The sequence below is a fragment of the Xiphophorus maculatus genome, chromosome 10 (assembly GCF_002775205.1).
Source record: "Xiphophorus maculatus strain JP 163 A chromosome 10, X_maculatus-5.0-male, whole genome shotgun sequence".
NCBI lineage: Eukaryota > Metazoa > Chordata > Actinopteri > Cyprinodontiformes > Poeciliidae > Xiphophorus > Xiphophorus maculatus.
This window is the reverse complement of record NC_036452.1, coordinates 10735302-10762486: the sequence shown is the minus strand read 5'-3', so window position 1 is coordinate 10762486 and position 27185 is coordinate 10735302. Positions and strand designations below refer to the sequence as shown.

General features: G+C 38.2%; 1 protein-coding gene across 5 annotated transcripts in view; it reads left to right on the top strand.

Moving 5' to 3' along the window:
• Positions 1 to 27185, top strand: part of LOC102217732 (receptor-type tyrosine-protein phosphatase epsilon) — a 68417-nt gene that overhangs the window by 24165 nt on the left and 17067 nt on the right. For all 5 annotated transcript variants that reach the window (XM_005794652.2, XM_023341260.1, XM_023341261.1 and 2 more), the window contains exons 2-3: positions 9471 to 9711; positions 25425 to 25520. In XM_005794652.2, the coding sequence (XP_005794709.1) occupies positions 25430 to 25520 (91 nt within the window). In that variant the 5' untranslated portion in view covers positions 9471 to 9711; positions 25425 to 25429. The remainder of the gene's footprint in view (positions 1 to 9470; positions 9712 to 25424; positions 25521 to 27185) is intronic.

Here is a 27185-nt window from a genome sequence, read left to right as displayed (position 1 = left end):
ATAAGTGGAGCACAGAGTAGTATAATACTGCCCAATACATTTATGAAGTGTATAAAGTTGTTTCCTATGTTACAAGCACTTGAAAATACTTTTAAATTGACCAGAATGGTAAATCTATGTTATAAATGACATTACAGTAAGAACGACAACATACACCACATTATTTTGGTGACAGTTGTGTTTATGCTTTTCTGTTTCCAACAGAAGCTATTAAATCATTAAAATGCTTTTTCACCCAGTGTTGTAATACTGTAAGAACCTCCATTTCTCACAGTATTCCAGGCTTTTAAATATTCCTGCTCTACAACTGGAAAAAAACCAAGAACTGAGTGGAAACTGTAGAAGCTGTAGTTCTTCTACTTTTATAGGTTTTTTTTTACTGGTGAAGTTCAGCAACACTGGATTTAATTTCCCTTGCAGCACAGCAGTAGAAACACACAGTAAACATAAAAAGGTTTTCGGGGTAATTAAGTTTCAAGGTTAAAGGTTTAGGGTAGGATAATTGAAATCCGTTTCTCCTTGGTCATAATCTAATTCTTGATCTGTGTTTTCAACAAAATACTCTATGACTACGTGTCAAGGATCAGTCATATACCCCAACTTTCAGTTCCCATTCTGAACAGGGGATTGCAAATGATTATGATTTCAAAAATCCTAAATGCCTGTGAACTAAAGTGACTTTTTGATTGGTACATGACAAATCCACTCACATTTTCTGGCATTTTTCTTGAACTACCTTTATCAAAATGAGCAGATCTGAACTTGCATACACAAGCAGCCACTTCTGTTCCTCAGAAACTATTTTAAAATCCCACCCTGTGATTTGTACGCATGGATTGCAAAGGCCTGTGCGGGGGGTTTAAAGTCCCTCCTCACTGTTATTCAGTCTGTGCACATTGCATTGTAAATCCATACTTTTAGACCAAGAATATGTATTTATTCATGGCTTTACTTTATCATCTTACAGGACACAAAATCTGTAGGAATCGCTTGTTATGCTTGCTTCAACAAGCTTCCATAATGTGAAAGTAACTCCCCACATGTTCGTGTTACTACTGCTGTAGTCGGAAAGTCCCGTTTAACGAAACCACCTGCATTTAGTGGAAAAGTTATTGCACCATCCACTGAGAAATACTGATATTTAAATATTAAGAATTAAGTTTCTTTCCTCCAAATCAAGTGTAAAAGTGAGAAAAAAATAAATATATATTTTTTTAACAACTGCATCAAATATTCAAAACGAGCTCTTATTATTCCTCCAGGCGTTTATTTTGTTTCACTCCATTAGTGAAAAGTCACTAAGAAAATGAGTGGTTCTTCCATATAAGATGGTGCTTGTGTGTAATGGAGCATGAAACCAGGCTCTGTTTGGTTTCTCTTCCCTCTGGTCTGGCTCTTTATAAATTGAGTCCCATTAGAGTGCTAATACTTTGCTTGTTAGTCCTAACCCGTCATTAGACATCTTAAGTGTGGAATTTCACCCTCTAATCTGGGTTTATGTGTTGCACATGAGAGCCAGCGCTGACCTAATATGAATGTTATTGTAGCCAGAGTTGCTACACAACAGGAAGGGACTCTGAGCTGTTCCAATTATGACTGTTTTTTTTCTTTCTTATTTTTCCTGTATCCTTTTGTGTTCTGCCTCAGTGACTGACTCTACCTCTGCCTGTCTAGTTCTCACAGTCCAGCTAATTTTATACTCCCACGTTTGCCTGCAGGTCAGAGCTCATACACAGGATGTGATGTAATAAGTTGTGGTTCTTTCTGGTTGGTTAGATGTGTCATACAGGGACAGTCATCAGAAGCTGAGTTGTTGCATATTGTCCCTTGCATAAGTATGCATATCCCCTAATCATCTGCACATTATACCAAAATGTTTTAGTGTACTTTATTAAGGATTTTAGTCATAATTGTGAAGTAGAAGGAAAATTATTTTAAAGTAAAAATCTGGAAATGCGGAGTGCATTTGTACTCATACCCAATTTTTCATTGTAGCTAGAGTCACATTTCATCTTCTGTATGTCTCTACCAGGTTTACGTATCAAGAGAAAAAGTTCTGCTTATTTTTCTATGCAAAATAGCTCAAGGCCAGTTTTACTGAATAAAGTTTTTCAGCGATCCGGACTTTGACTGGGCCATTCTAACACCTTTATATGCTTTGCTTTAAACCTCTTTATTGTGGTTCTATGGCTTTATGTTTAGGCTTGTTGTCCTGTTGGAAGGTGAACCTCCAGGTTTTCCTTAAGTCTTGTCTCGGCTCCATTTGTCTTTCCATTAACTTTAACTAGTTTCTGTGTTCCCATAGCATGACGCTGCCATGACCATATTCCACTTTTGGGACGGTGTGTTCGGGGAAAGTGTGGGAGAAACTGACTTAACTTTATCATGATATTGTGTGGTGTTACTTGTGAAAACCAAAAAAGTGTCAACAAATTGCATCTGTGTAGTCTTTGTTTTTTTCTGTTTTTCATTTTTATTTTTTATTTATTTATTGGTAACTGTACAGTTATCACTGCATGTCACTGATATCACAGGCCCACAGACTCTTGAAAAGTATACCAGTTTTTAATTGGCTTCTTCTGGACACATGTAATACTAAGAAAGTTCTAATAAAATACCTTGACGTTTGTGGCTGTAAAATGACAAAATATAACAGGTTAAAAGCAAACCCATTGTGTTGTCAGTTTTTTCAGTAGCTAACATTCTTAAGAAAGCTTTTCCTGAAAAGAGCATCATTGTAATACTTCACAGGTTAGATCTTTTGTGCTTTTTTTTACTCCTGTTTCTTTTTTTTGACAGATTTTGTGTGAAGTAAACTGATTTCTCACTCGAATCTGTGAAAACTCTCAGTTCTCAGACGAGTTTGTTCAGACAGACGAGGCATGAAGCCTGCTGTGCACACACCTAGCTTCAGAGATCACATATTTTTACTCTTACATAGTCCTTGATTGTTCACTACTTCTCTGTCATGAATATTTACCGCAACGGGGGTTTATGGAGTATAGATGTTTCAGGAAATCCTTAGTTTAATCCTGACTGTGTCCTGTCTCAGCGGCTCCGAGCCACAGCTTTGAGAGAGGATGTGAAAGCAATAAGGGAGACACCACCACCGAGGGGATGTGTGTTGGATTGCTGCTTGGAAAGCTGAATAATGTGTTTTCCCATGCAGCTCTTCTAATGAACCGAGGATCTGCTTTTTTACATCCCATGGCAAGCTGTAGGCCATGTCTGGGTCCTACGATTGAGAATAGGATTGACAGACTGTCTAGACTTATCCTATTTTTTTTATTGTTGTTATACTAGAACAGTATATAATCTTTTGTACACTGTATTGTGCGTTGGAGGAAGGATTTTAGTAAACAGAGGGAGCCTCCTTCAATTTTAGAAGTTACATTTTGCCTACTGAGTCATACAGACAACAATCTGCAACAAGGAGGATTAAATATCATTAAGGGTGTAAATGTAAACTGAAATCCCAGTTTAGTAGACACTACTACATGTTCAGACTGATGTTGGTCCATCTCTTCTGTTGGAATTGTTGCTACACTTGATTCTTAGAACATTAACTTGATAAATATGCAAAAATAATCAAATAAAATAATTGTCACATCTATTGCAGATCATTTTAAATGATTTTAAGTAGCCATTAAATAATTTCCCTGCTGGGATGAATAAAGTAATTCTATGACTCTGCAGAGTTAAAATATTTAAAGAAGAGGTGGTTAAAGATTTTTACTTATTCTTATCCCAAACAATTGGACAAAAAGTTCTGACTCTAAATAGAAAACTATATTTACTTCACAATCTTGAATAACCCACAGATATTTGGTTATATTTTCCCATATTGCCTGTTTGTTCCAGTCTCTTTCAGTTTTTAAATATTTATCTTGAGTTTATGTAAAATAAAATGTCTGAAGCTTATTTAAATAATCTGTTTTACAGAACCTGTCTGAAAAAATGGACAAGGGAGTACATCTGGCAGTTTCCAAAAACAAAGTCTCTATGGAAAAGCAGCAAAAACAAAACAACTTTAAAAAATCCCCTAGTGGTTATCTTTATTAAAAAAACATCTATTATTCCATCTGACATCCACAACGGATTGATTGATTGATTGATTGATTGATTGATTGATTGATTGATTGATTGATTGATTGATTGATTGATTGATTGATTCCAAAGGGGACAATTTTCTTGGACTCCATGTGCTGTGAAAAGTAGCCGCCATAGCTAAAGGAGATACAATAAAAACAGATCTTGAACACTTGCGCCATAATAAAATAAAATAAAAAAAACACACATATGCTCAATAAGAAACACATATTGCACCTTCCCACAGATATTTCAAACAAGCAAACATACCAACAAATCAGACCAGAGCATTAACGTCTTATTATTCTGATGGACAAATGCCTATAACCTAACATACAGTATATATATATATATATATATATATATATATATATATATATATATTTTTTTTTTTTTTTTTTTTTTAACTGAGTTATTTGTGTCTCAGCAGCACATCCTTGTTTTCTTGACCTTTTTTTTACATCTTCCATCACTGTATTGAGTATTGATCTGAGGAAACCACAGATGAGTATTAAATTGGGCTCTCAATTACCTTCCCCGCCATCTAAATAACACTATTGATGCAGTCTGTCACATTCTCAGTCTCTGTAAATATTCTTACCTCGCGTTGGCTCTTAAAGAAAATTTCCAGACACTTGAAAATAACATGGATTGCCAAGTTCAGAAGAGCCTCTTTATGATGTTATCACTTCACATCCTGCTTATTTTGGCCAAAGACCAGATGCTGGTGCTCAGCCAGACAGAATGCCATGATAACACCGGAGTGCTTAAAATTCAGATGGACAGGTGATCTGTCTCGCCTCACAAATTACTTTCCTTTTCACCATTTCTCTGCCTGCTCTGGTAAATATAGCCCAGAATCACAGGCACAGCTTTATATTCCTATATCACATTAGGTCACATGTGCTATTTATCACAAATCCTCCAGCTCCACGTTTCATTGAGGAAATGGGATCTTCTTTCCCCCTTTCAGGTTTGGTTGTAAACACATTAATCACACTTTGCCTTGGTGGTTGTCTCACTTTCAGACATCCACACATGGTGAACTGGTACCAGATTGCTGCATGATCCACTTTAAATCTTATTTGAAAGTTGTCTTCAATTAATTACTCTATTTCATTAGTCAAATGACGCTGCATTTGCTCAGTATGATTCATTGTTGTTTCCTTGCTATGCTGAGGCCATGTAATAAAACTAGACTCTGGGATTTCTAAAAGATTAATGCAAGAATTTTAATCCAACATAAAACAATAGAAAACATACAATATAAATATTATTGCAATAATATTTAGTAATCTTAGAAGTCTTAAAGCTGCTGTCACAGTGTTTCCTGACCTGGGCCATATGCTGGCATATTGAGAAACGAGTGTCATGCGGACCTGAAAGTGAAAAACTGAAGGAGATTTTGAGGGACATCAAATCCTGTCATGTCTTCAAAGTATGCACTCCCCGTTTGATGCACTTCAATTCAGAATAGTGCATGTGTGTTGGGATCAAAGGTATGGAAATCAGTATTATACTACTTTTGCAACATCACAGTCTCGTTTTGTCATATTTAAAGATCAGTTGACCATCTGGGAGTTCCCACAAGTGGTCAGATAATTATTAGTCAAGAAAGTATGATTAATTTTTAATCTCTTGGGAATTATAGTATTTTTGGAATTAGTTCAAGATCAAATTTCTATTAACTCATGTTTGATATGTGCAGCATTTTTATAATAGCTGATGAGAAGATACCAGATTTTGCTATAAAAGGGAACTATTTTTCCTAGAAAATACATACCACGACTTTAACAGCTTATGCATTTTTTAAATCCTAAAATTAAGAAATTGTACCCCATAAAAGTGAAATATATTTGGTATTGGATTACAAATCTTGTAAAAAGTAAAAAAAAACTAAACCCTGTTTTTAAAACTCTTTACTATGTACTTATTTGGTTAGTTATCTTCTGAGGTCTAAAGGTTTATCTTGTGACCTTTCTGAAGGTCCTGAACTGCTGGAGACATTTTTTTTTTTTTGATGTAACATGCAGCGACAAGTCAGAGCTCATCTGTAAATATTGTTCTTCTGAACTGATGCTCTAGGCTGATACACACTCAGTGGGTGAGGGGGTATGTAGTAGCAACTGCCCTCAAAGCTTATCTCTATAAATGGATTTGCTTTGGTACACACAGAGATCTCTGTGTGATACTCTAATCTGATTGACCACTACCCTGTAGAGATGGAAATGTCAAAGAGACACATGTTTGTGTCTGTTTACACGTATATATTTATAGGTGTGGCAGAAATCCACGCATCTGTCTGTGCAGTGTTCATTGTTATGCTGAAGTTGAACTTAAATCCTAATAGTGAGTGATTCGCCTCTACAGACATTGCTCATCCCTACACAGAAGTATAGATAAACCTAAGTAAAATGGAAGAATTACTTTAATGCATTTGTATCACAGATAACAAAATGTCAAAAATAAATGATGCAATGACTTTAAATCGACAGGTCTTTTTTTTTTAGCTGCTACTTTTCTAACTTCCTTTAAAGGCTAGCTGTGCTGCAGCAAGTAGGGATTAGACTTGGTAGACATGGAACTGTCTACAGATCTCAATTAATCACACCTTTCTCAGCAAAACTGTTTCACACACTCCAGTCCAGTAGGTGGCAGTAATGCAACTAAAGTTTGTTGGCTACTTACAATGAAGACGCAAATCATCCATTGAGTGGCACGGATTTAGACGATAAATTTGTTACTCAATCATAAGATTGTATTTTATTTATTTAGCAAATAAAACATGCATCTTTCAAAACATGATAAAACAGTATAAAAGTGGAGTATCAATTAAAAAAAATTGTGATCAATAAAAATGCCATGCCAGATTATTTATTCCCTTCTCAATAATTGGTGGAATCGTATTTATCGGCATTACAGCAGTCAAATCCTACTCATAATTAATGACCAGTTTCTTGCATGTTGCCACTGGTATTTTTATGAGCAGCTAGGGAGGGGTGAGTACTTTTCTCTGGAATCTCATTAAAGAGATTTTAAAACACAGTAAGGGAATGACTGTGTGTTTTAGTGTTTTTTTTTTTTCTTTTTCTCTTTTTTTTTTGCCACAAACCAGGCCTTGCCTAGTTGTGAGATCTTAGCAGATCCAGGAGTAATTGTTGCCTTTCTATTGCAAATAACAATAAGAAAATTGTACTGCACATTTTTGCAGAAAAGAAAAATCCTCTGTGGGTTTTCATATTCTCATAAAAGCCCACTGCAGGTGATGATCTGGTTTGAGGTGTCATTTTAGTGTTGTCCGTTGTAATGACTCAATAAAATTTTTTTTAATCATTTCTACTTCTGAATATATACATTGTCTTTTACTACTGTGCACAGAAATATCGACATGTGGATACTAGTACTTTCTGCTTTTTTTGTGAGTCTTCTCAAAAGTACATCATGTTCTTCATTCATATTTGAGCTTCTCAATAATATGTATAAACTCTTGATCTTAGGCTTTTTCAGGCTCATTTTGGTTGCAGTATTGAAAACAATCCCCTTACTGAACTTTGGGACTTTTTAAAGTGTTCTATGACTTTTATATAATTTTTTTTTATTCATTTGGTAGATTTATATTAATTTTACATTAACCAAATGCAACAAAATTCTGTGTAGCCAAGTTATATTCTACACTCAGAAATTTTGGTGTAGCAGCTTTTCTCTTTTAATACCTTGCATCTGGTCATATAAAAGAAAGGTTCTTCTATTATTCAGCAGCTTCCTAGATCAGACTGTCAGACCTCATATTATTTATTTATAAACCCTGAGACTGTATCTGATTCCAAATACTCCTACCCAAATGCTTTCCAGGAAATGAGAAACAAATTCAAAACAAAATCACAGAGGATTGATGAGGTGATCCTAATTTTTTTTTTATTTTGTTCCTTTCCCACTTGATTCTGCCAGAATTAGCTTTTGCCCCTGTGAGACTATCATGGTAATCCTCAAGCATGACATCTCATTTAACAGGATGTCGTGAAGCAAATGCTGACTGCATGTTTTCTCCCCTATTTCCTGTGAGCGAGTGGGTGGAGGTGGAGGTGGAGGTGGGGGGGCTGCTGGAGATGTGTCCATTAGTTTATCGGGGCAGCCTAGAAAAGAGAAACAGGAAAGAGAGATAAACACATACACGCATCTTTCTGTGTGCCCCGCCTGACGATCCGGTCACCATCGCAACCACAAGGCATGCATCACATTGCTGAGGGGGGAGCCTTGAAACTTTGAAAACAGCTAAGTTGCAGAAAAATATCCACAAGCATCTAGCTTTGAGTTTTTGCTGTGATCTTTAGGAAAAAAAGATAATTGCCATTTTTTTCACACAGCTGACAGAGAGGCTCCAGATACGTAGGCCGCTTGGCCTTCCCAGGTAGATGAATTGTGCTCTGTGTCCCCATTTCATTGCACTCCCTCTTCCTCCTCCTCTTACCCTCCTTTTTTGCTCCCCCATGGTTCAGCAAAGGGTTTATTTATTAGATGGCACCAAACTGCATCTCTGCTGCAGCTAATGCACCGTCTTTGTACCAGTTTTTTATTGCACAGAGTAAAATACCGAGAGGAGGGGAAAAAATCATGGATGAAAGTAAATATGCTGGCAAACAGAGAAGAGGAGGCTTTATATTAAATTATGTTGCAAATCTGGTAGATTTATCAACAGGAAGGGGGGCTGTTTTTCTGGGCTTTATTTTTGTTGGTATCCAGGGCAGCCTGGTTCAAGTGATGTGCTTTTATTAGAGCTTGATCTTTAAAGGACTGATTTATATTTCAGGCATTTAGCCAGTATTATCAAACCAAAAGTATAATTTCCTTTATTTCTTGTTTCTTAATCTTGTGCTGCAGCTTCTTTTTGCTCGTCTGTTTTATTATGAATGTTCTGTGGCTCCCATAAAAATTAATTTCTAAACGATTTCCTTAGATAAACTCGAGTAACTCGGTAATTAATATATTATTGAAGCATCCATTGTTTCAGTTTCAGCATTCAGTCATCACCTGTTAAACCTCTCTAGTTGAGAGGTTCCATTTCTGTTACCAAGTGGTTCTACATAGAGTTTTCAATATTACATTAAAAGGTGGAAAAAAATTTAAATTATTCATTGTGGCATTATGATGCATTGTGTAGAGCATAAATATTTTGGTATGCAGTTTTTCCTTTTCTCAGTTCTCTCGTTAGAGAAGCCGTCTTTTCACCGCCTGCTCTTCTGCTTTTCACGAGCCGTTCCTCACTCTTCCTCCTCAAACAGGAACTACTTCATACCTCACTCCATCCACCAGCGTCTTCTCATCTGTCTGTTCTGCTGTCCTGTTAACTGCCTAACATGTACTCCGTCCTTACTCTCTCAAAGGAGGCGAGCATCTCCTGAAGGCATCCAGTGCTGTTTCCGGAAAACCCTCGCTGGTTCAGACCAGGTTAACCCAGTGAGATCCACTACTGGAGACCGGGATCGTCTCTCTTCAGCCTCCAGCTTCTGGATATCTTCACGCTTGAGAACAGGAGAGCAATGTGACCCCTGGATTGGATGAGGACCATGGGAACTGTTACTATGGATCTGAGAGTCGGCACGCTCTGAATCAACTCTCATTCAGGTAATGGAGAACTCTACACACAGCAACTGATTCAATTTTTTATTGTGATCAAATTTAAAATTAGACTGCAAGAGAATTTCACTTGTTTTAGTGAGTGTTGCAAGGCACCAACTTTTCTCTGCACTCAGAGAGGCATTTCTCACAAGTTGATGACATGGTTTCCCTTAAATCAACTTCCTCATTTTGAATATTCACAGCTCTGACCAGCAAAAAAGACCATAAAACAGGAAGTGGAACCGGGCAGTCAAACTGAAATGACAGTCAGACCCAAACAACTTAGTGCTCTTAGTAGAAGTCAGCGTTATAATTTCAAAATGCAGTGATTTACATTATTTATTTGTGGATTTGAAAGGCAAGGCAGTTTGGGGGGGGATCTGATTAGCATTTGGATCTTATTTGTTATTTTATTGATTCTGTTTGAAGTTTCAGCCTCAATAAATGAAACATTTCTTGTTCGACTTTTTTCATAAACAGTAAACAGAGATTCCGAGCCTTCTCCTCCAGTCTCCCATTGAATTTGTTAAACTTGCTGCCATAGAGCACCACACACTTCAGTTGTGACCTTCACTAACCTTTGAATTTCACTATAAACTTCAGATTTAATCCTCCTCTTTCTGTTTTTCAACTTCAATGTGATGTAGTTTTTTTTAGGCAGGTCTTTAGAAAACATGCACATATTTATCATAATTTCCTACTTCTGCCACTTCAGGCCTGAATTTATCGTTTGAGTCATATTGTCAACATGCTTTGGAAAACTATGAGCAATTTCTTAGTGTTGTGACTATCCCTCTTTCTTTTTTCGGTTTCCATACATTCCGTAGTACTTTCGGGTGTTTTCAACTTGCCCTAAAGTTATTGGCAAGGTTTGCATTTATGATTTAGAAATGGTAAAAAAAAATGGACTGGGATAAAATTGGCACAGATTATGTTAAACATTCGTTATTCTACATGATACAGTTTTGTGGTCTGTGCCTCTTGAACTAAGAGAAGTTGGAGAGAGAGTGGTGATGACTTACAGCCCTCAGATTTTTGCTCATAAAGGTTTGTTGTGACTTTTAAAGGGCCGCATTACATAAATGTGTCGGTGTCTGTAAGCCCTGGTATTAATCAAGGTTCCTGGGGCTGCAGATGTCGGTGGCTGGGATGAGCCAGCATCTTGGACACAAGCTACATATTTTCCAACCTCAAACCAGGTCCCATATGAAACTATTTTACAAGGTCATTGGTGGGCATAGCAACGTCCAAAGCTGTTTTAAAGTTTTGTTCCCAGCACAGATCACTTCCTCCAGTTTTGAATTGATCATATTTGAGTTGGGTCGCTCTTGCCTGGTCCTGTGTATAGTGATCTATTGACCGCCTGAGTATAAAAAACACTTCTTAAATGACTTTTCTGATGATTTGATTGAAGTGATCAGTAAATATGATCAGGTCTTAATAATTTGAGATTTTAATACCCTTGTGTGTTGTCCCGAAATGTCACCGATTAAAGATTAAGTCTTGTCAAGTCTGTAACTGGCTCCACACATGAACAAGCATGTCTTTCTTTGTTTTGTCATCGGGGCTTTCCATGAACAACTCAGATGTGTGATGCTGTGAGCTCAGATAATGTTCACATTTTATTCAACATTTGTGTTCCTGTTTGGATTCAGTTCTGGCTGATTGTCACACCTTTTCACTGCTGCTCGGTTCTCATCTGTTTTAAATGACATGAACTTTTACTCCATGTGTTTTGACACTGAAAAGTTGACGGTGTCTCTGTCAGTTTGTATCTTGTCGTGTAACACGGTGGCTCCATTAAAACCCAGACGTCCCAAACTGACACTTCAGCCCAAGCTGAAAGATGTCACTCATTCTGCCAGACGGGCCTCCAGGAAAGCTGAGCGCAGGTGGACAGACAGGCTTCAGGTTTTCTTTGACATGTTAAAAGATCATGATCAAAACACTGTACAAACTGAAAAACAAATATTTTTGAGAAACTATTTCACCCAGTTGCCATATCAGATGAAACTTTCTGGTTCCTCCAGTGCTGCTATTCACCTTGTCTTTTAAAAGATGTTTTTAAATGTCAATCTGTCTTGATTGTTACTGATAGCAGTACAAGCGTGATCCCCAGGGCTTTAAAGTATATCAAAAAAACCAGGTTGCATTGCCCATCTTTTTTCAACCAAACTTCACTTCCTCTGACCCTTTGAGCCTTTGACACAGACCATCATGGCATTTTCATTTCTCATCTTGATCATTGTGTTGGTAATAAAGATCCAGCCTTGGAGTGGTTTCGGTCTTACCTGACTGATGGACGTTGTTGTATTAGCATTAATAAGTTTATCATCTTTAGTGTCTTTTTGATGGGTGGAGCCTCAGGGCTCCATGCTTGAACCTCTCTTTTTCTCTCTCTCCATCACCCACTCTTGGGTTCTGCTTTGAGGACATTTTTGAATTTAATTACATTTTTATGCTAATGACTGCCAAATCTACATTCCTGTGAAAAAAACCATGAGACTAAATCTGTTCATCTGTTGTTGCAATGCCTAAATGAAATTGAAGCTTGGATGCCTCTCAATTATTGTGCTTTAGTGATAAGACTGAGGTCATGTTTTTGTTCCCAAGTTTTTCTCCACCATATGAATTTTGTCTCTTAGACTCTAATGAAATCCACTGCTACAAATCTGTGGATGAAATTAGAGAGCAATGTTAAATATAAGACACAAACGTCAAATTTGTTGGAAAAACAAGCTTTTTCCAACTGTGACAAGTTACCAAAATCGAGACCATTTTGTCCAGGCAGGACTTTAAAAACGTCACACTTTTATTACATTACACTTTGACTATTGCAATGTGGTCTATTTTAGGGTCAGCCATGCTGCCCGCTCTTGCCTTCAGCTTCTCTAAAATGCAGCTTCTTGTCTTTTAGTTCGATCACACAGGCAAGAAAACATTTCTCCTCTGCTGGCTGGTCTGCATTGGCTCCCTCTGTGCAACAGAATTGATTTTATTTTATTGTTTTTAAACATCCTAATGGCCTCACTTCATGCCTTCTCTTGGACTAGCTTCATCCTTCCTCTCCTTCACGGTGTCTACGGACAGCTGAGCAAATGCTTTTGGCAGCCACTTGTTTTTAAATGCATATGAAAGTAAACAGGATTGGATTGCACTGGATTAGGTAAGATTGCTGTGTTCTAGCATATTAATGCAAAGTTTAGTGGAAGGGAAAAAGTGTGGTTGAAAGAAATGCCCTTCTCAGATGATTGTACATTATGCATTTCATTTAGAAATCAGGGTCCCAGTGTCTGGAGGACGAGTGGAGAGGCACAGAAATGCAGATTGCTTGAGGTCCAGGTTTATGTTTTCAGTGATTTTGAGAGCATGGTGACATTGGTCGTCTGTGTTTTATCAAATCCAGTCACAGCTAATCTTACACTGGAACCGCAACTTTCAAAAATAATGAAGATCCACCTATAAAAACAGTATTTCTCAGCACTGTATGAAACTATAAATTAGAATCACAAACCAAAGATATGAAGCCTTTGACTTTTACTCTTACTAACTTTGTGAATTTGTCCTTGGATTAATAGAAATCTCATTTAAAATGGTAAGAGAAATACAAGAAGTGTGTCTAAACTTCCCTAGTATTTAAAATCGCCTTGATTAATATGCATTTACAATATTTTGTCTCCAGCAAGCTGCTTAGTGATAAGCGGAGGTGCGTGACCATGAGACAAGGGCAAAAGGAAAGTGAAGATGAAAACATAAAACAAAAGCCATAATCAGAACACAGGGAAAGAAGGAGAATCCTCTATTTGTGTGGATAAGTCATCGGCTGTCGGTTGTGTCTGGATCTATCTTATCCAGTTTGTCTGGACTGTGTGGCTGCCTTTTGCTCCCATTTCCCTTCTGGAGGGGAGCAGCACAGGAAGGCCGGCTGTAGAGGAAAGGAAACAGTCTTCATCAAACAGCAGATGGAGGACAGTATGTGCTTACACGGCAAAACACGCACATAAATAAAAAAGATAGAGCGGGTGCTCAGTCCTTAAGGTAGATTTTATGCAGAGTGTGACCTAGATCAGACCTGGCAAATGTCAGCTGTGGAGAATCTTGAACTTTAATAAAGATTGAGAACATTTTGGCATTTAAGATCCACTTTTCAGAAGGTTTTTTTCTGTAATTGCAGCAACACTTTTACTTGTGCAGAGGTTTTTCTATATATATATTTCTACTTCATTTATATATGTATTTCCCAATTACAATTGTAATAATAACTAAAAAAAACAATTACTAAGCTCTAATAAATGTTGAAAAAATATTGTTGCTGCACAAATGTTTTGCCAGTGGTGTTCTTCAGGGCTTTGTTTTAGGCCCCTTTCTTTTTCCTGTTTATCATTTACCTCTAGGTCACATTTTCAGAAAACATTGCTTCCATTTCCGTTCTATGCTGATGACTACCAGAGTTATGTGTCAAAAAATGGCTTGCAAACGTTGTGCAATTATTTAAATTGTCAACTGTCAGTGAGCATCAACAGAGCAGTGAGAGCAGTGAGAGGAGGGCGCGCAGGGTGCAGGAACAAACAAACTACTTGGACAGGAGGCGGGGAGGCATTATTTTTAGATGTAGTATCTAATATTTTTTGCTAGCTAAATTATCATAGGTTTTTTATATTAGGAAATTACATAACCTAATAACAATTGTAATTTTTTTTCTTGCCCCTTTTTTATGCCACACACAGTCTTGGCACCTTTAGTATTTGCCTGTACTGGCTAAGCTACAGGCTGGCCCTGGTGTTAAATATAGACTAAACACTGATCTGTGTGTGACTGAGGTTTGTGTGCTGACTCATTTGATATCAGGTCTAATACTCAGTGGCAACTTTGGTTTTCTTAAAGCATAGTTTTGTTCCCAGGGTTGGATTTTTTTTAACGGTATGTATTAAAACAAGTTTTTCCTAATATTTTGTGAAGTTTCATCTGTTCGGATGATATATTTCAATTTTAGGTCTTCCACTACATTTTCTCGGCCTTTCTGTCCTCGTAGGTTTTGACACGACTTCGTCTCCCTCTCTAGGTCTTTGATCTCAGCAAAGCAAAGATCTTCCCCTGACTGTTCAGCAGAGATTTCTGTGGATGTTGCACTCCCTGTCTTTCTTTTTCCAAGTCTCCTTTGACTTTGACCAGTCACTTGCTCGTATTATGGTGTGCATGTGGAGTGAGAGGGGTTTTCTTTTTCATTCATGTAACAAGCCTACTTTGCAGGGAGGACAATGAGACTCAGTGTGGTGCCCATGGTCCCTCTGAATGACTCATGTTCCTATTGAAGTCAGACAAAGCCCGAACGACAGGGTTACACAATGTTAATCAAAAAAGTGAAGCTCATAATGTCATCAAAAAGAGGACTGTGAAAAAATGTGCAAGGTTGAGGTCCGCGGCCTGGGTTTATGTGACATAATTACCGTGCTTTCACTTCATCCTCTCCTACAAGGAATGCTTGTGACTGCTGCTGCCCCTCCTCTTCAATCTGAACCATGCGCCAGAACTAGAGTTGTTTTTGTTTTCCGGTTGTTTCCCCAACCTGCTGTTGCCTCAAGTGTGATAAGCGAGCATAAAGGAGCTGTTATTCCCGAAGATGAATAACCGCTACTGTGAAGGGCCAGTTTTGCTATGGCAACTGGAGCCGTTCAGCAGCGAAGTCCTGCTTCTGCTGCAGACTGGGGGCACGTCATGAACCAGAAGACCCACTGTTTAAGGAGAAGGGTTTTACAGCCCGTGTCTGCATGAAGAAGACCTGTCTGCAGAGCAGCAGAAGCAGGCTTCTCATCCTCACAGCATGGACTCTTATCCATTCTGCTCTCTTTTCCTCCCCCAGAATCAAGTGGCTTTTTGTTCTCCCACAGCGGTGCTTATCACTCGTTTCTCCACGCCTGCCCTCCCCGCCCCTTCTCTTTGGGAATGAAAGGATATTTTGGGTGATGGATCTTGTCTTCCTTCCGCAAATCCCACAACACTTTGTTTTTCCCCAGAGTCAGGTCTGTTTAACCCTCGCCTTAGTGCTGACGCAAAATCAATTTCATGCCAATAGGAGAGAAAAAAAAACTTGTGGATTATCATGATTACAGGCACTGACACTGCAGTTAATTTAAATTCACTTGACTGAAGTGGGTATGTTTGTCCCACAGGGTTTCTCCATTGCCTGTTATTTCTGTGCTTGGTAAACATAAGGAAGAGCCATCCATACTCCAGGGAGACAGTACACTCGGTTGTTACACTCAGAGAACATCTCATTAGCTCTTCTTTGGTGAAAATTACAGTATTTTCTGATCTTTTCTTGAATTTGCTGACCGTAAAATGTATCGCAAACAGTTCAGAGACAATTCATTTAGACATGCAGTGATGTGTTTGCTACAGGGCAGATGGTTTAGTCTATAATAAGAGAGCATGTGGCTCCTGGGCAGTTAACACTGCATGAAAACAAATATCCTCTGTATACAGGATATTTGTAAATATCCTGTATTTACAAATACAGGAATAAAAATGTATACATTTTTATTCTGCGGGGGTTTTATAACTGAAATGCACTACTGATAATTTACTTTAAGTGATACATCATATACAAACATCAGGATGCAACAGTTATTGTTGACTACAGTTTAAAATTCTGAACACTGTCTCTTCTGCAGAAGTTACCCAGGTTAAATCTAAGTCACCTCTGTGTCATTGAAAGCTGGCTTCACGCTAATATTACCTATGCAGGCCATTAATCTCTTTGTAACACACCTTTCAGATCAAGTGATGCATGACGGCATAATTTCTGGGACTGAACTGTATGCATGTGCAGTAAATTATGTTGTTGTCAGCATTGTGCAGCCTTAGGCAGATGATGTTTGCCTACAAATGGCTTCAATCTAATTTTAGCATAAAAAGCCAGGCTTAACATATGCTTAGAACTGAAATAACTGGTTTTCTCACTCAGAAAAAGGTTTACTTATTCTTTAAATATCCTCCTAATTGAGTAGCAAGTGTCACTTTGTTGACAGACTTTAGGAATTTCTATGAATGTTCATCCTCTTTGAGTCCCATCACTCTTAACATCATCATCCAGTCTCTGCTTGTAGTGAAGCGGAGCGATAATGAGAAGTGTCACAGCGCGGCTTCGTCATTTTAAACCAAGCTGCCACGCATTAGTCCAACTATCGATGGCTCTGGAACCAACTCATAATTGCTCTGCCTCAGAATAATTGAAAAAGGGGACGAGGTGAATCCCAAAGTGTCAGGAAGGGTGGAAGATGAATGTGAGGACATGATGAGACCCCTCACAGTTCAGAGGGTCTCTGTTCCCCCCTCACACAGACACCTGGCTTCGTGTGAATATTTCACCTGGCATGCCACTGTGGTGTGCTCGTTTATGCAGAAACAGACTAATTTAGACTAAATGTTCTTTTAGAGTTTGCAAGCATCCGTTTTCATGCCTCACTGGTGTGAAGTGAGACTGTTCCTTCCTCACCCTATAAAAACTACAGATATTAAGCTACATGTAAGTAAGACCTGCTTTTAAATGTTATGACTAAAATGTTTAAAGAGGATTACCAGTAATCGCCTGTCATTTTGTACTCTCTTTTAACTAATACGCAACAGATAAATACTGTTTTTGCAGTGAGCGCTGCTCTAATGGCTTTCAGGGTCAGACAGAAGCCGCCACATTTCCATCAAAGTGACGTTGCAGCATCCTTCCAGCAAACTGATATTTTGCTCTGTAAATATTCCTCTGCATTTATGCGCCTACAGAACATGAGCTCAAATTTATTTCTGGCTTCGATCTCTGGGGGAAATGCTTTATTTGTTCACACAGAGGTGGAGGGCTGACACTGTGGAGCGATACTGGCTGGTCTCCGAGGTCATTACCACAGCCACAGCGTCTCGGCGCTCTGGGAAGTAGGCAAGAATTGATTAATGACGATCCTGGTAGCACAGGAGCGGGCTTTAACGGCAAGGGAGCCGTTCTGCAGTTGTTTGGAGAAATGCTGCTCTGGGTGTGAAGCACTGCAAAGTTGGCTGATAAAATGGCAGCTATAAGAGATAAGTATCTGTGAATCTTTATTTCTGGCTACTCTACCTGGCTTCAGTTGCTTCAAAGAATGAAGGTCAAGCAGTAAAAATGCACCAGACAGAGTTTGTGATAAAGCAAGGCTTCATATTGTGGTAATACAAATATTTTTCCAAACTTCTCCATTGATGAAGAAAAACCTTTCCTGACTGCTTAGAAATTTTGGAGAAAATTTCTGGGTTTTACTCTTGACTTTATACTATGTTCTCACTCATTTTTCCAATTAAATTGAAATATGTCTTTTAAAAAAAATTGAAACTGTCAGAAAAAAATTTCAATCTTTTTAATGCATCTTTACTATTTCTGGAGTTGTTGTTTTTTTTTGCATCTACGTAACAGCATTCTTCTCTCAATTGTTCTTACTTATGAGCAGATTTTCCAGAAATTGTCACCCTTGTAATCAAAAATTGTATTTGGGACCATGTTGTATCAGCTGAATATTAAAGCACTAATCTGTCTGAGTCGATTGTAGATCAACTAAATACTGAATTCTGCTTTTTAGTGCTTTTCCTCTTCACCCAAATTGCTTGTAGCAATCTGCAGTATGTAACTTTAGGCATCACTTTCCACAGTATCCTCCCAGTGTTTTTTGCCTGTGAGCGAATAAAATAAATCGCAGTCTGAGCGTTACAGCAGGTTGAGCCGACCTTTTCTACGAACACAATCTAGCCACCAAAGCCAGCTGCTCGCTCCTCAGCTTATGCAACAAGCTTATGCATCACAGACTATGATTTTTTTTTATTCTTATGCTCTGAACACAATGATATTACATTAACCTAATTGTCCCGGGTGTATACAAGTCTACCAGTAAATGGGTTTGTTCCATCTTTACTACTAGTTGTACGTTAGCTTTACTTCATGGGAACCTCTGGTTCAGTTTAATATCCCCTCCTTAGAAGTACTGGAGACTAAAGAAGGGTTTAGATTTACTTTACATAAGAATAGATTTTCACCACAATGAATGTAAATTTAAGAACATGTTCATTCATTTAATTTGTCGGACATATATAAAGTAAATGCAAGTTTATCGCAATAAATTTAGACAAGTTGATTTATTTCAATAATTTAATACAATAAATAAATATTACACAGGACCAATAATAATAATAACAATAAAAAGAATACATTTTATGTCACAGGCTACACAGATACAGAGAATTTAGCTGTCAGTGACAGTGACACAATGGAAAAATGTGTGGAAGAAAAAAGTATTTAAAACAGCCGCACAAGCAACAACACACACCATGTTTTCAGCTTGTTGGAAAAAAAGTAGTTATTCGAGTAAGTTTACTGCACAGACATCAAAAGCCACATTACATTAATGCAGTAAATTATGTAGAAGGATCCCAGCCAAGTATTGATTTACTGTACACATATGTCTCAGAGAAGGCAGACTTCATTGAAAACATTTTTTATTGGATTTATGTAGTAATCACATTTTTTGATGAACTACATTGTGTGTTTTTGTTGGCAATAATTCATAACCATCAAAATTAGAAGACTTAAACACTATAGAGCACTCTGGATGATATTCTAACTTATTAAGATGCATCTGTGCATCTCCTTTCTGTGGAAATAAATTAGGCTGAGAGTATCTAACCTTTCCATGCTTTAAAAACCCCCAAAAACATCTCTCTCTTGTGGGAGCTTTTCACTTTGACAAAAGCCTGAAATAACATCAGGTTTTCAGGTTTGCACAGTGTCTCTCTGTTCTGAGCCTTTTTCGTGTTCAACATCCTTCAGGTGCCACGTTGGTGGCAGCGTTGCAGGCCGAGTTACCATGGGAACACATTGAGAGGAACAATAGTGCACACATTTAAACAATTCTGAGGTGTAAATTAAAATGGATTCAAAAATGTCCTAATGAACAGGCTGTGTGAGGTGAGGAAATCAGTCTTCTGTGGACTCATTTGACCAAATCTGTTAACATGGGTCATACAGTCATACATCTGGAATGTAGATTATGGATGCTGCCCTTAAAGCAGGATCAGCAGAAATGGATGGATTACTCTAGCATGGCCAGTGCTGAACACCTTGTCCCACTAGGCTGGATTGCATTAAAAGCAGTTGCACATCTGTGTGAACAGATGGACGGCGCCCCAGCATCAACTCCTCACTCAAGACTGTGAATGTAGAGCACTGTCCTTTAAATAGCCAACGCCATCCCAGTCAAGGTTTAAACTCTGACACTCCTCTAAGGCTGGGAAACATGGCAGGAAGCCATGTTGTGAAAATAAAGCAGGATATCAACTGCAGAACAACTTGACTGCTGTTTTAGGGTGTTTGAGGAAATTAACAATATCTAAAATCTAAAAACACAGATAGCTCGATGTAAAAATAGCTTAAGGTCGCTCAATTCACTAATTTACAGTCAAAGGCTCCACCTCTCAACTCAAAATCCAACATGGCTGCCATGTTTGAAACTACTCGCTTGTATCTCCATAACTCTTTCTCTCATTGGAAAACTATTTCCAAGTTGCGTAAACCAAAGCAATGAAATTTTTAAGTCAAATTCAGCCCATTTTTTCATTACATATTAATAACCTGAAATACTAGACATTTTTCCCCCAATTATAGTTGTCCCCTTAAAAGGAAAAAAAAAAGATACATAAATTTAGTGTAACCACAAATAAACTTAAAATTGTCACAAATTTGCATCACAGCTTGTGACAGCATTACATAATCATTTTTGATTTATGGTTACAAGATATCCTGGGGTGTAATAATAATAACCTAATGTCTAGTAAAAAATATTGTGGCTCTTGGAGTATTTAAACCTGTTATCGATAACTACAGTGAAGATGGGATTTAGATAAAGTATTATTATTCTACTGCTTAAGATTTAAGTATTTTCTGATGGCTGAACTGGTTAAACAAAAAGTTAAACTTTAAAAATATGTTATTTAAAACACGTTGTACTTGCTGAAAATCATTGTAGATGGGGTCTGATGGTACCTAGATGGGGGTTGTGGTTTGATAGCTGAAAATATGTCTTGCTCAGAAACAATTTTAGAGGGTAATAAAAGAGGCTACAGACACATTTTTAGCACAACGGTGAGAAACTGCACAGAAGGACAACAAACTTTCTTTTAAGCCAACGTACAGGTGTCAAAACCTTGTCTTTTGCTTTGAGGACTTCATGCATCTCCTGTCCGCCTCACACAGTACCCCCCTTACATACACCCACAGACCATTTTTCAGATTCCACAGCTGACGAAAGCAAAAGGACAGAGAAACTGTGCCCATAGAAACAGTTCTCAGTGGACCTGACAAAGCAGAGAACGCCATGCTTCCTGTCAGAGGCAAACGCAGGCAATTTCCCTGTATTATCTTCTAAATGTAACAAGTTTCCTTCTGATGGCTTGGCTCTTCTGCTTATTACTGAGACGAAGTTAGAGAACTGCCAGCGTATCATTATGTTGTTTTTTTAAGCCATGACTGAAAGAATGAGAAAGCAGGGAAACGCAGCGAGAGGAATGTCCCATCCTCCCAAATAAATCACTGCCAGGAAAAAAAACATTTTGATTTATGACTAGAGTCACAGTGAGTGAGTCAGAGTTTTTGCATTGCTTTTTTTAATCTTTATACAACGGATGAAAACAAGCCTAGCAGTCGCCTACCTTTATTTTTTGCTGTTTTATTGTGAAATGTGATACGCTCATATCCCTGCATATCTAACATATTGTTTATCTGCTGTGTGATGTGCAGATATTCAGAGAAGTCGGGGTATAATCAATAGAGAGAACTGTGTCACGCATGCATACCGTACACTTGTTCAAAGTTAGAGTTTACATTGTGACATAAGCAGGTGTTGATGTAGATGAATGCAGTTTTACAGTAATAATGTGTTATAAAAAGTAAAGGTCTCTTGCACATGTAGATTGGTATGCAGGGTAGTTGGGTAGGTTGTGGCATGAGTAGGACTCAGATCTAGGGAAAACAACACACATCTCCAAATTGTGTCCAGGCTTGTAGCTGGTTGCTTGGAAACCAAGGGAAGCTGCAAGTTTTTCTGGCTGCAGCTTGAATGCAACAGGTCTGTACAGCTGTTGAAAAAATACTTCAAGCATCACATTCCTTCAGCAGATAACGGACATATAATGAATCTATTTATCACATCAGTTTAACTTTTTGAGCTGAAGTACTGAATTGAACTTTTTGATGACATAATTTGAGTTGCACGTGTACACCAGCTCAGATATTCTTACGAACGATACTGTCTACCATGCAAAGAATGCAGTGGTGTTCTCTTGCTGCTGTAGTTATAGGTCTTGCCTATACAGCCAAGTGTTGCATCTTAGAATGAGACTTACCAGTATGTCACAGAGCTACTAACTCCATGCTTCACTAATGTCTGGGTGGGTGGGGGATAGGAGGCTGTCTAGTAGGCCAAGACAATACCCTTCCCCATTGCTAGTTGCAAATGTCTTATGCTGGGAAATAAGGATACCCCAGAACTTCCCCCGAGCTGTTATCTCACATGACCCATTTTCATTATGACTGGCCTAATGGTTGGTGACTGGCTGCTGAGTGCTAAATGGAAAGAGGACAATGCATAGATGAAAGCACACACAATGCAATGATAGCTGCTGGACTCAAGCTAAAGAGTGAGTATTAGTCAAATCTGAGACCCATGGTCTAGACTGGTTTATGTTGAGTAAGGAGAGGTGGAGAGTGGGTACTGAGTTAAAAGGCGATGTGTGGTGAAGAGGAATCTAAGCGGATGTTATGGCATTCTCAGGGAAATTTGCAGGTCTGGCAGCTGTACTATAGAACCATACCAAAAATGAAACGGGGAGCAGAACAGCCTGGAGGAGTTGAGCCACACAGCTGGACTGCAGGCTGAAATATGACAGGGTGATATTTCTAGAGCTGAAAGAAAGGAATGAGAGCGCCAGGAGGCAAAACCACTTAACCACAAGATTTAGCCGAAGGGCTTGCTTGGAGCACTGTGATGCATGTCCTCATAAACACAAACAAAAACTGAAAAAGAATACATAACATTATGTGTATAGTAGTTTGTGCTGTCAAAAGTTCATTCACAGACACCCTTTACAGAGTCCTGCCTCAAAGATTCACCTACTCAGCTCAATATCTGCCTCCTCCTCCAAGCTTGTGACATTTATAAAGAAAACCATAACAAGGGTGTGTGTTAAAGCTTCAGAAGATCTGTGGAGGGCTCAGCCCTCATTAGAATTCCCTTATCAGTCTTTTCCATGGAGCGTAGGCTTGACATGTCTGGGTTTATTAATCGCTCCAGCAAATATTATTGACCGGGACCTTCTGCTCCCGCTCTCCCTGCTGCAGAAAGAGTCTCTCTGCTCTGCCGCCCTCACATTCCTCCGGTGTCCTGCCTGGACGTAATACAGGACACTGCGACACAGCGTGGAGCCTTCAACAGTGTCTTCATTGACTCTATACTTGGCTTGGGCAGCTCGTTTTCTATGCAGCTGGCACCAAAGTACCACTCACATACCTGCAAGTGTGGGGAAGAAGAAGTTAATCTGCTGTTTCTGAGGGCAGATCTGTGTTGGTCTTGTGTTAGAGTAAAAAAGCTAAAATTAATAGCTGAGATAATAATAAGGCTTTAGAATAGAATATACTTTATTGATCCCCAAGGGGAAATTGCTTATTTGTTGAAAGCTACTCCCTCTTAGGTAACAAATACAAAGTTTGTAATATATATATATATATATATATATATATATATATATATATATATATATATATATATATATATATAGACCTAAGAGTTGATATTAGTTGATTTATAAAAATAATAGTTGCTTAAACTAACCATCCATCCATCTCTACTTATCCAATATTAGGACCTGATGCAGGAATAACATACTCAAGAGGAAAACTTTGACATCCCTCCCTTCATTAATACTTTCTAGCTGATTCTTTGGGATGGCTAGGTTTCCCAGGTCAGATTAATGAAGTCTCTCCATCTAGTTCTGGGTCTGCCTCTAGGTCTCTTCCCAACGAAATTCATCTGGAACATCTCCAAATGAGGCTTCCTCATGAGATTGCCAAACCACCTGAACTGTTTTGATGTGAAGGGACAGCAGCTGTACTCCATGTTTAGATCCAAGATCCAATGATATTCATTAATCTCCTGCTTCCTCCTCATCAATAATGATCAACTTACATGAACTCTGCTGTTAAGGACACTGACTGTACTTGAGCCCAGAGGAAGCAGGTCACTCTGTTCTGGCTGAGCTACTGAACTTCATCCTGGGAACTTCATATGCTGTTGGTCTTAGTTTAAAGATGGCATCAGAGCAATCTCATCTGCAAAAGCCAGACATGAGGCTTTGAGGTTCCCAAAGTCTCCATGACAACACCATGATCATGTCTATAAACAACAAACAGAACTTGCAAAGTTCACTACAAAGTCAAATGTAGATGCAGCTTTAGTGTTGGTTACACAAGGGCAAGGTGGCTCTTCAAAGAAACCACAACACCCCTTGCTAAAACGCTTCCAGTAAAACAATCATAGGCATACTCTATATTCACAAAACTCCCAAACTCCCACAGTCACCTCAACAATTCCACATGGGTAAGGAATTTACTGTTGCACAGTGAGAACAGAAGCTGCACTGACAAATTTCCAATGCTCTAGAGTAAGAGTTTTCCCAGGGGGAAGTGTGATAGGTTGATAGTTAAAAACACACTTTTCGGCCCTCTTTCTTCTAGACTGTGACCACCTACCCAGTCTGCCACTCTTCAAACAGTGTGGACAAGGCTGGTCAGAACAATGAAACTATAACTTGCCTTTTCGTTCAATTTAAATACTCACTGCAAGATTGTTGGACTTTTTGTGTTTTTACTGATTCAGGGATGTGTAAATGTTTATGCATTGTTCCTAAAGCTACACATGCAATGCCCTGGAAATCCCTTGTTCTTTGTCTTGGCCTTGTTACAGAAATAGCTGGACGAAAGCAGCTGGTATCAGCTACATCAGTGGAATTTAGTGGAAGTGGAAGTTCTGTTTCCTTAGACTTAGACTTGGACTGACTTTATTGTCATTTTGCATGCACAGGGTTTATACAGAACGAAATTTCGTTGCATACGGCTCCGAACAATGTTTTGAGGTTCCAATGTTAGTTCTGTTTCCTGAGGTTGATAATACATTCAATCAAATACTGTTACCTTAAGGTGTTATATTCAGCATTGCCTGTAAATTTAACACAAAAACTGTGTTTATTTTGAAGTCATTTTAAATTTTTATATTAAAAAGGTGGTTTTTTTTCCTCCTTCTCCATAAAGACATATTTTTCTCAATGGGCTTAAAGAGGTAACGATGTCATTGCAACAAAATTGTTGAAGTATTCTGCCATCATGTGGACATTTGTGGTAATACAGCTATACTTTTCCCCTGACGGAGCTAATGAATGACCAGGATTTGTGTGTTGTTCCATTGTGGTTCTCGTGAATCTTGCACATTCCTGAGCACATTCCTGAAAGCAACTCGCGATTAAAGAAATACGCCTCAGATCTGTCAAAAGCTTTTGTGTCCGATGAATAGTAATACTATACAATAGTCACTTTCTCATGAATCTTGATCTCAGACATGTCTGGAACTAAATTTAATAGCCACCCTCATTTTGTTTTCCTGCAGGCACAATGGTCCCTCTTCTGTTTTTGGTGGCAACCACAACAATACCCTATTCCTATACCAATACCAATCCCACTGCCAATGACACCAACTCAAAAGGTAAGAACAATAGCAAGGGCCACTCCACTTCAACATGATATCCTATTAATGCTTACTAGGATATTAAGCATTAATGATACTATCTCACATTTCTCAGAGATAGTATCATTATCAGTTTTCTGCTGTGATTGCATCTGCTTGATAACAGCCTTCAGCTTTGTATTTACCAGATCACAATTAAGCTCGTAGCAGCAGTTAGTAATTTAAAGATTATTGTGAACTTTTATGCTGAGGACAGATAGCTGACTGGTGGTCTTGTCTTCTTTTTGAGAGCCTCTAATTTTCTGTCCAAGCTGATGCATATCTGTGTTGACAAAATACTGCTGAGACCTGTTATTAAACTGGCTCTGTGGCCATGAAAGAAAACAGCAGCCACTTTGCTGTTCCAAGTATTTATTAGATCAAGTCATACAATGTACCTTAACACAGGTCGATCTCAATAGATTAAACGATTAAAAAGGTATATTATCAGAAATTCTTCTTAAAAAGTATAATTTCTATAGAGTTGAAACCAGAAATTTACATACACTAAATAAAAGACACATGCACCCTTTTTCATCACATCTAAAGTTAAATCAGACTTCTTGTTATTTTAGTTCAGTTAGAACTACCAAAATTATTTATATTTGCTAAATGTCACAATAATGAGAATATGCCAGAGATTTATTTATTAATGTCTTCAAATTCAGAAAATTACATGCGGAATAATTAACAATGAGGGAAAGCCCAGTTGATGATGTCCAGAAACATCTGATAGGTTAACTGACACATTTAAGTTAATTGGAGATGCATTTGTGGTTGTATTAAAAAGAAAATTCAGGTTTTTCATTGATGTATATAAATATCTGGTTTATTTGACATAAGTCTTTTTATTTGATGTGTATAAATGTCTGGCTTCAAATATTAATCTGTTAGACAGTGGTATTTTTCCAGTGTTTATTTTTGTTAATTTTTATTAATGTTTATGTGCAACTAATGAACACCTAAAATTCAGCTAGTGAGAAAAATGTAAAACCAATAAAAACCAGTCAGACATAATTTTGTTACAGAAAAGTTATGCTTTGCGTGTTATTGCCGTTATAATCCTGGAGAAGACTGCCGACTTGGCAGTCACTGACAGACACAACAAGAAGGGTAAACCACAAAACTAAGGAAGCTGTGTTCACAGAATCGTCGAAGCAAGCATATTTGTAGATGGTTACATGACTGAAAAACCTATGGTGGTAAGAAATCTGTACAAGCAATGAGTATAATTGCAGCCTTGATGAGGAAGATCAGAAAGTGTAGCTGTAGTTCAAGAGCCACCATACAGACATATCCAGGATATGGGCAGCAACTTGTTTGAAGCCACTCCTGAACCGGAGATATCAGCACCATTTTTACCTGGGATGAGCAGGAAAACGACCGGACTATTTCTCAGTGGTCCACAGCCCTCTTTTAAGATGAATTTAAATTTAGAATTTTAGAATTTGGAGGAAGAGATTACATCCACAGAATCCAAGTTGCTTAAGGTCCACTTTGACATCTCATCTGTTGGTTTTGCTCCACTGTGAATTAAAAAGTTCAATGTCAGCACAGCTGTCTACCAGGACATTTTACATTCCTTCCAATTCTCTTTGCTCACAAGCTTTATGGAGATGTTGACTTGGTACCTAAATGCTGAAT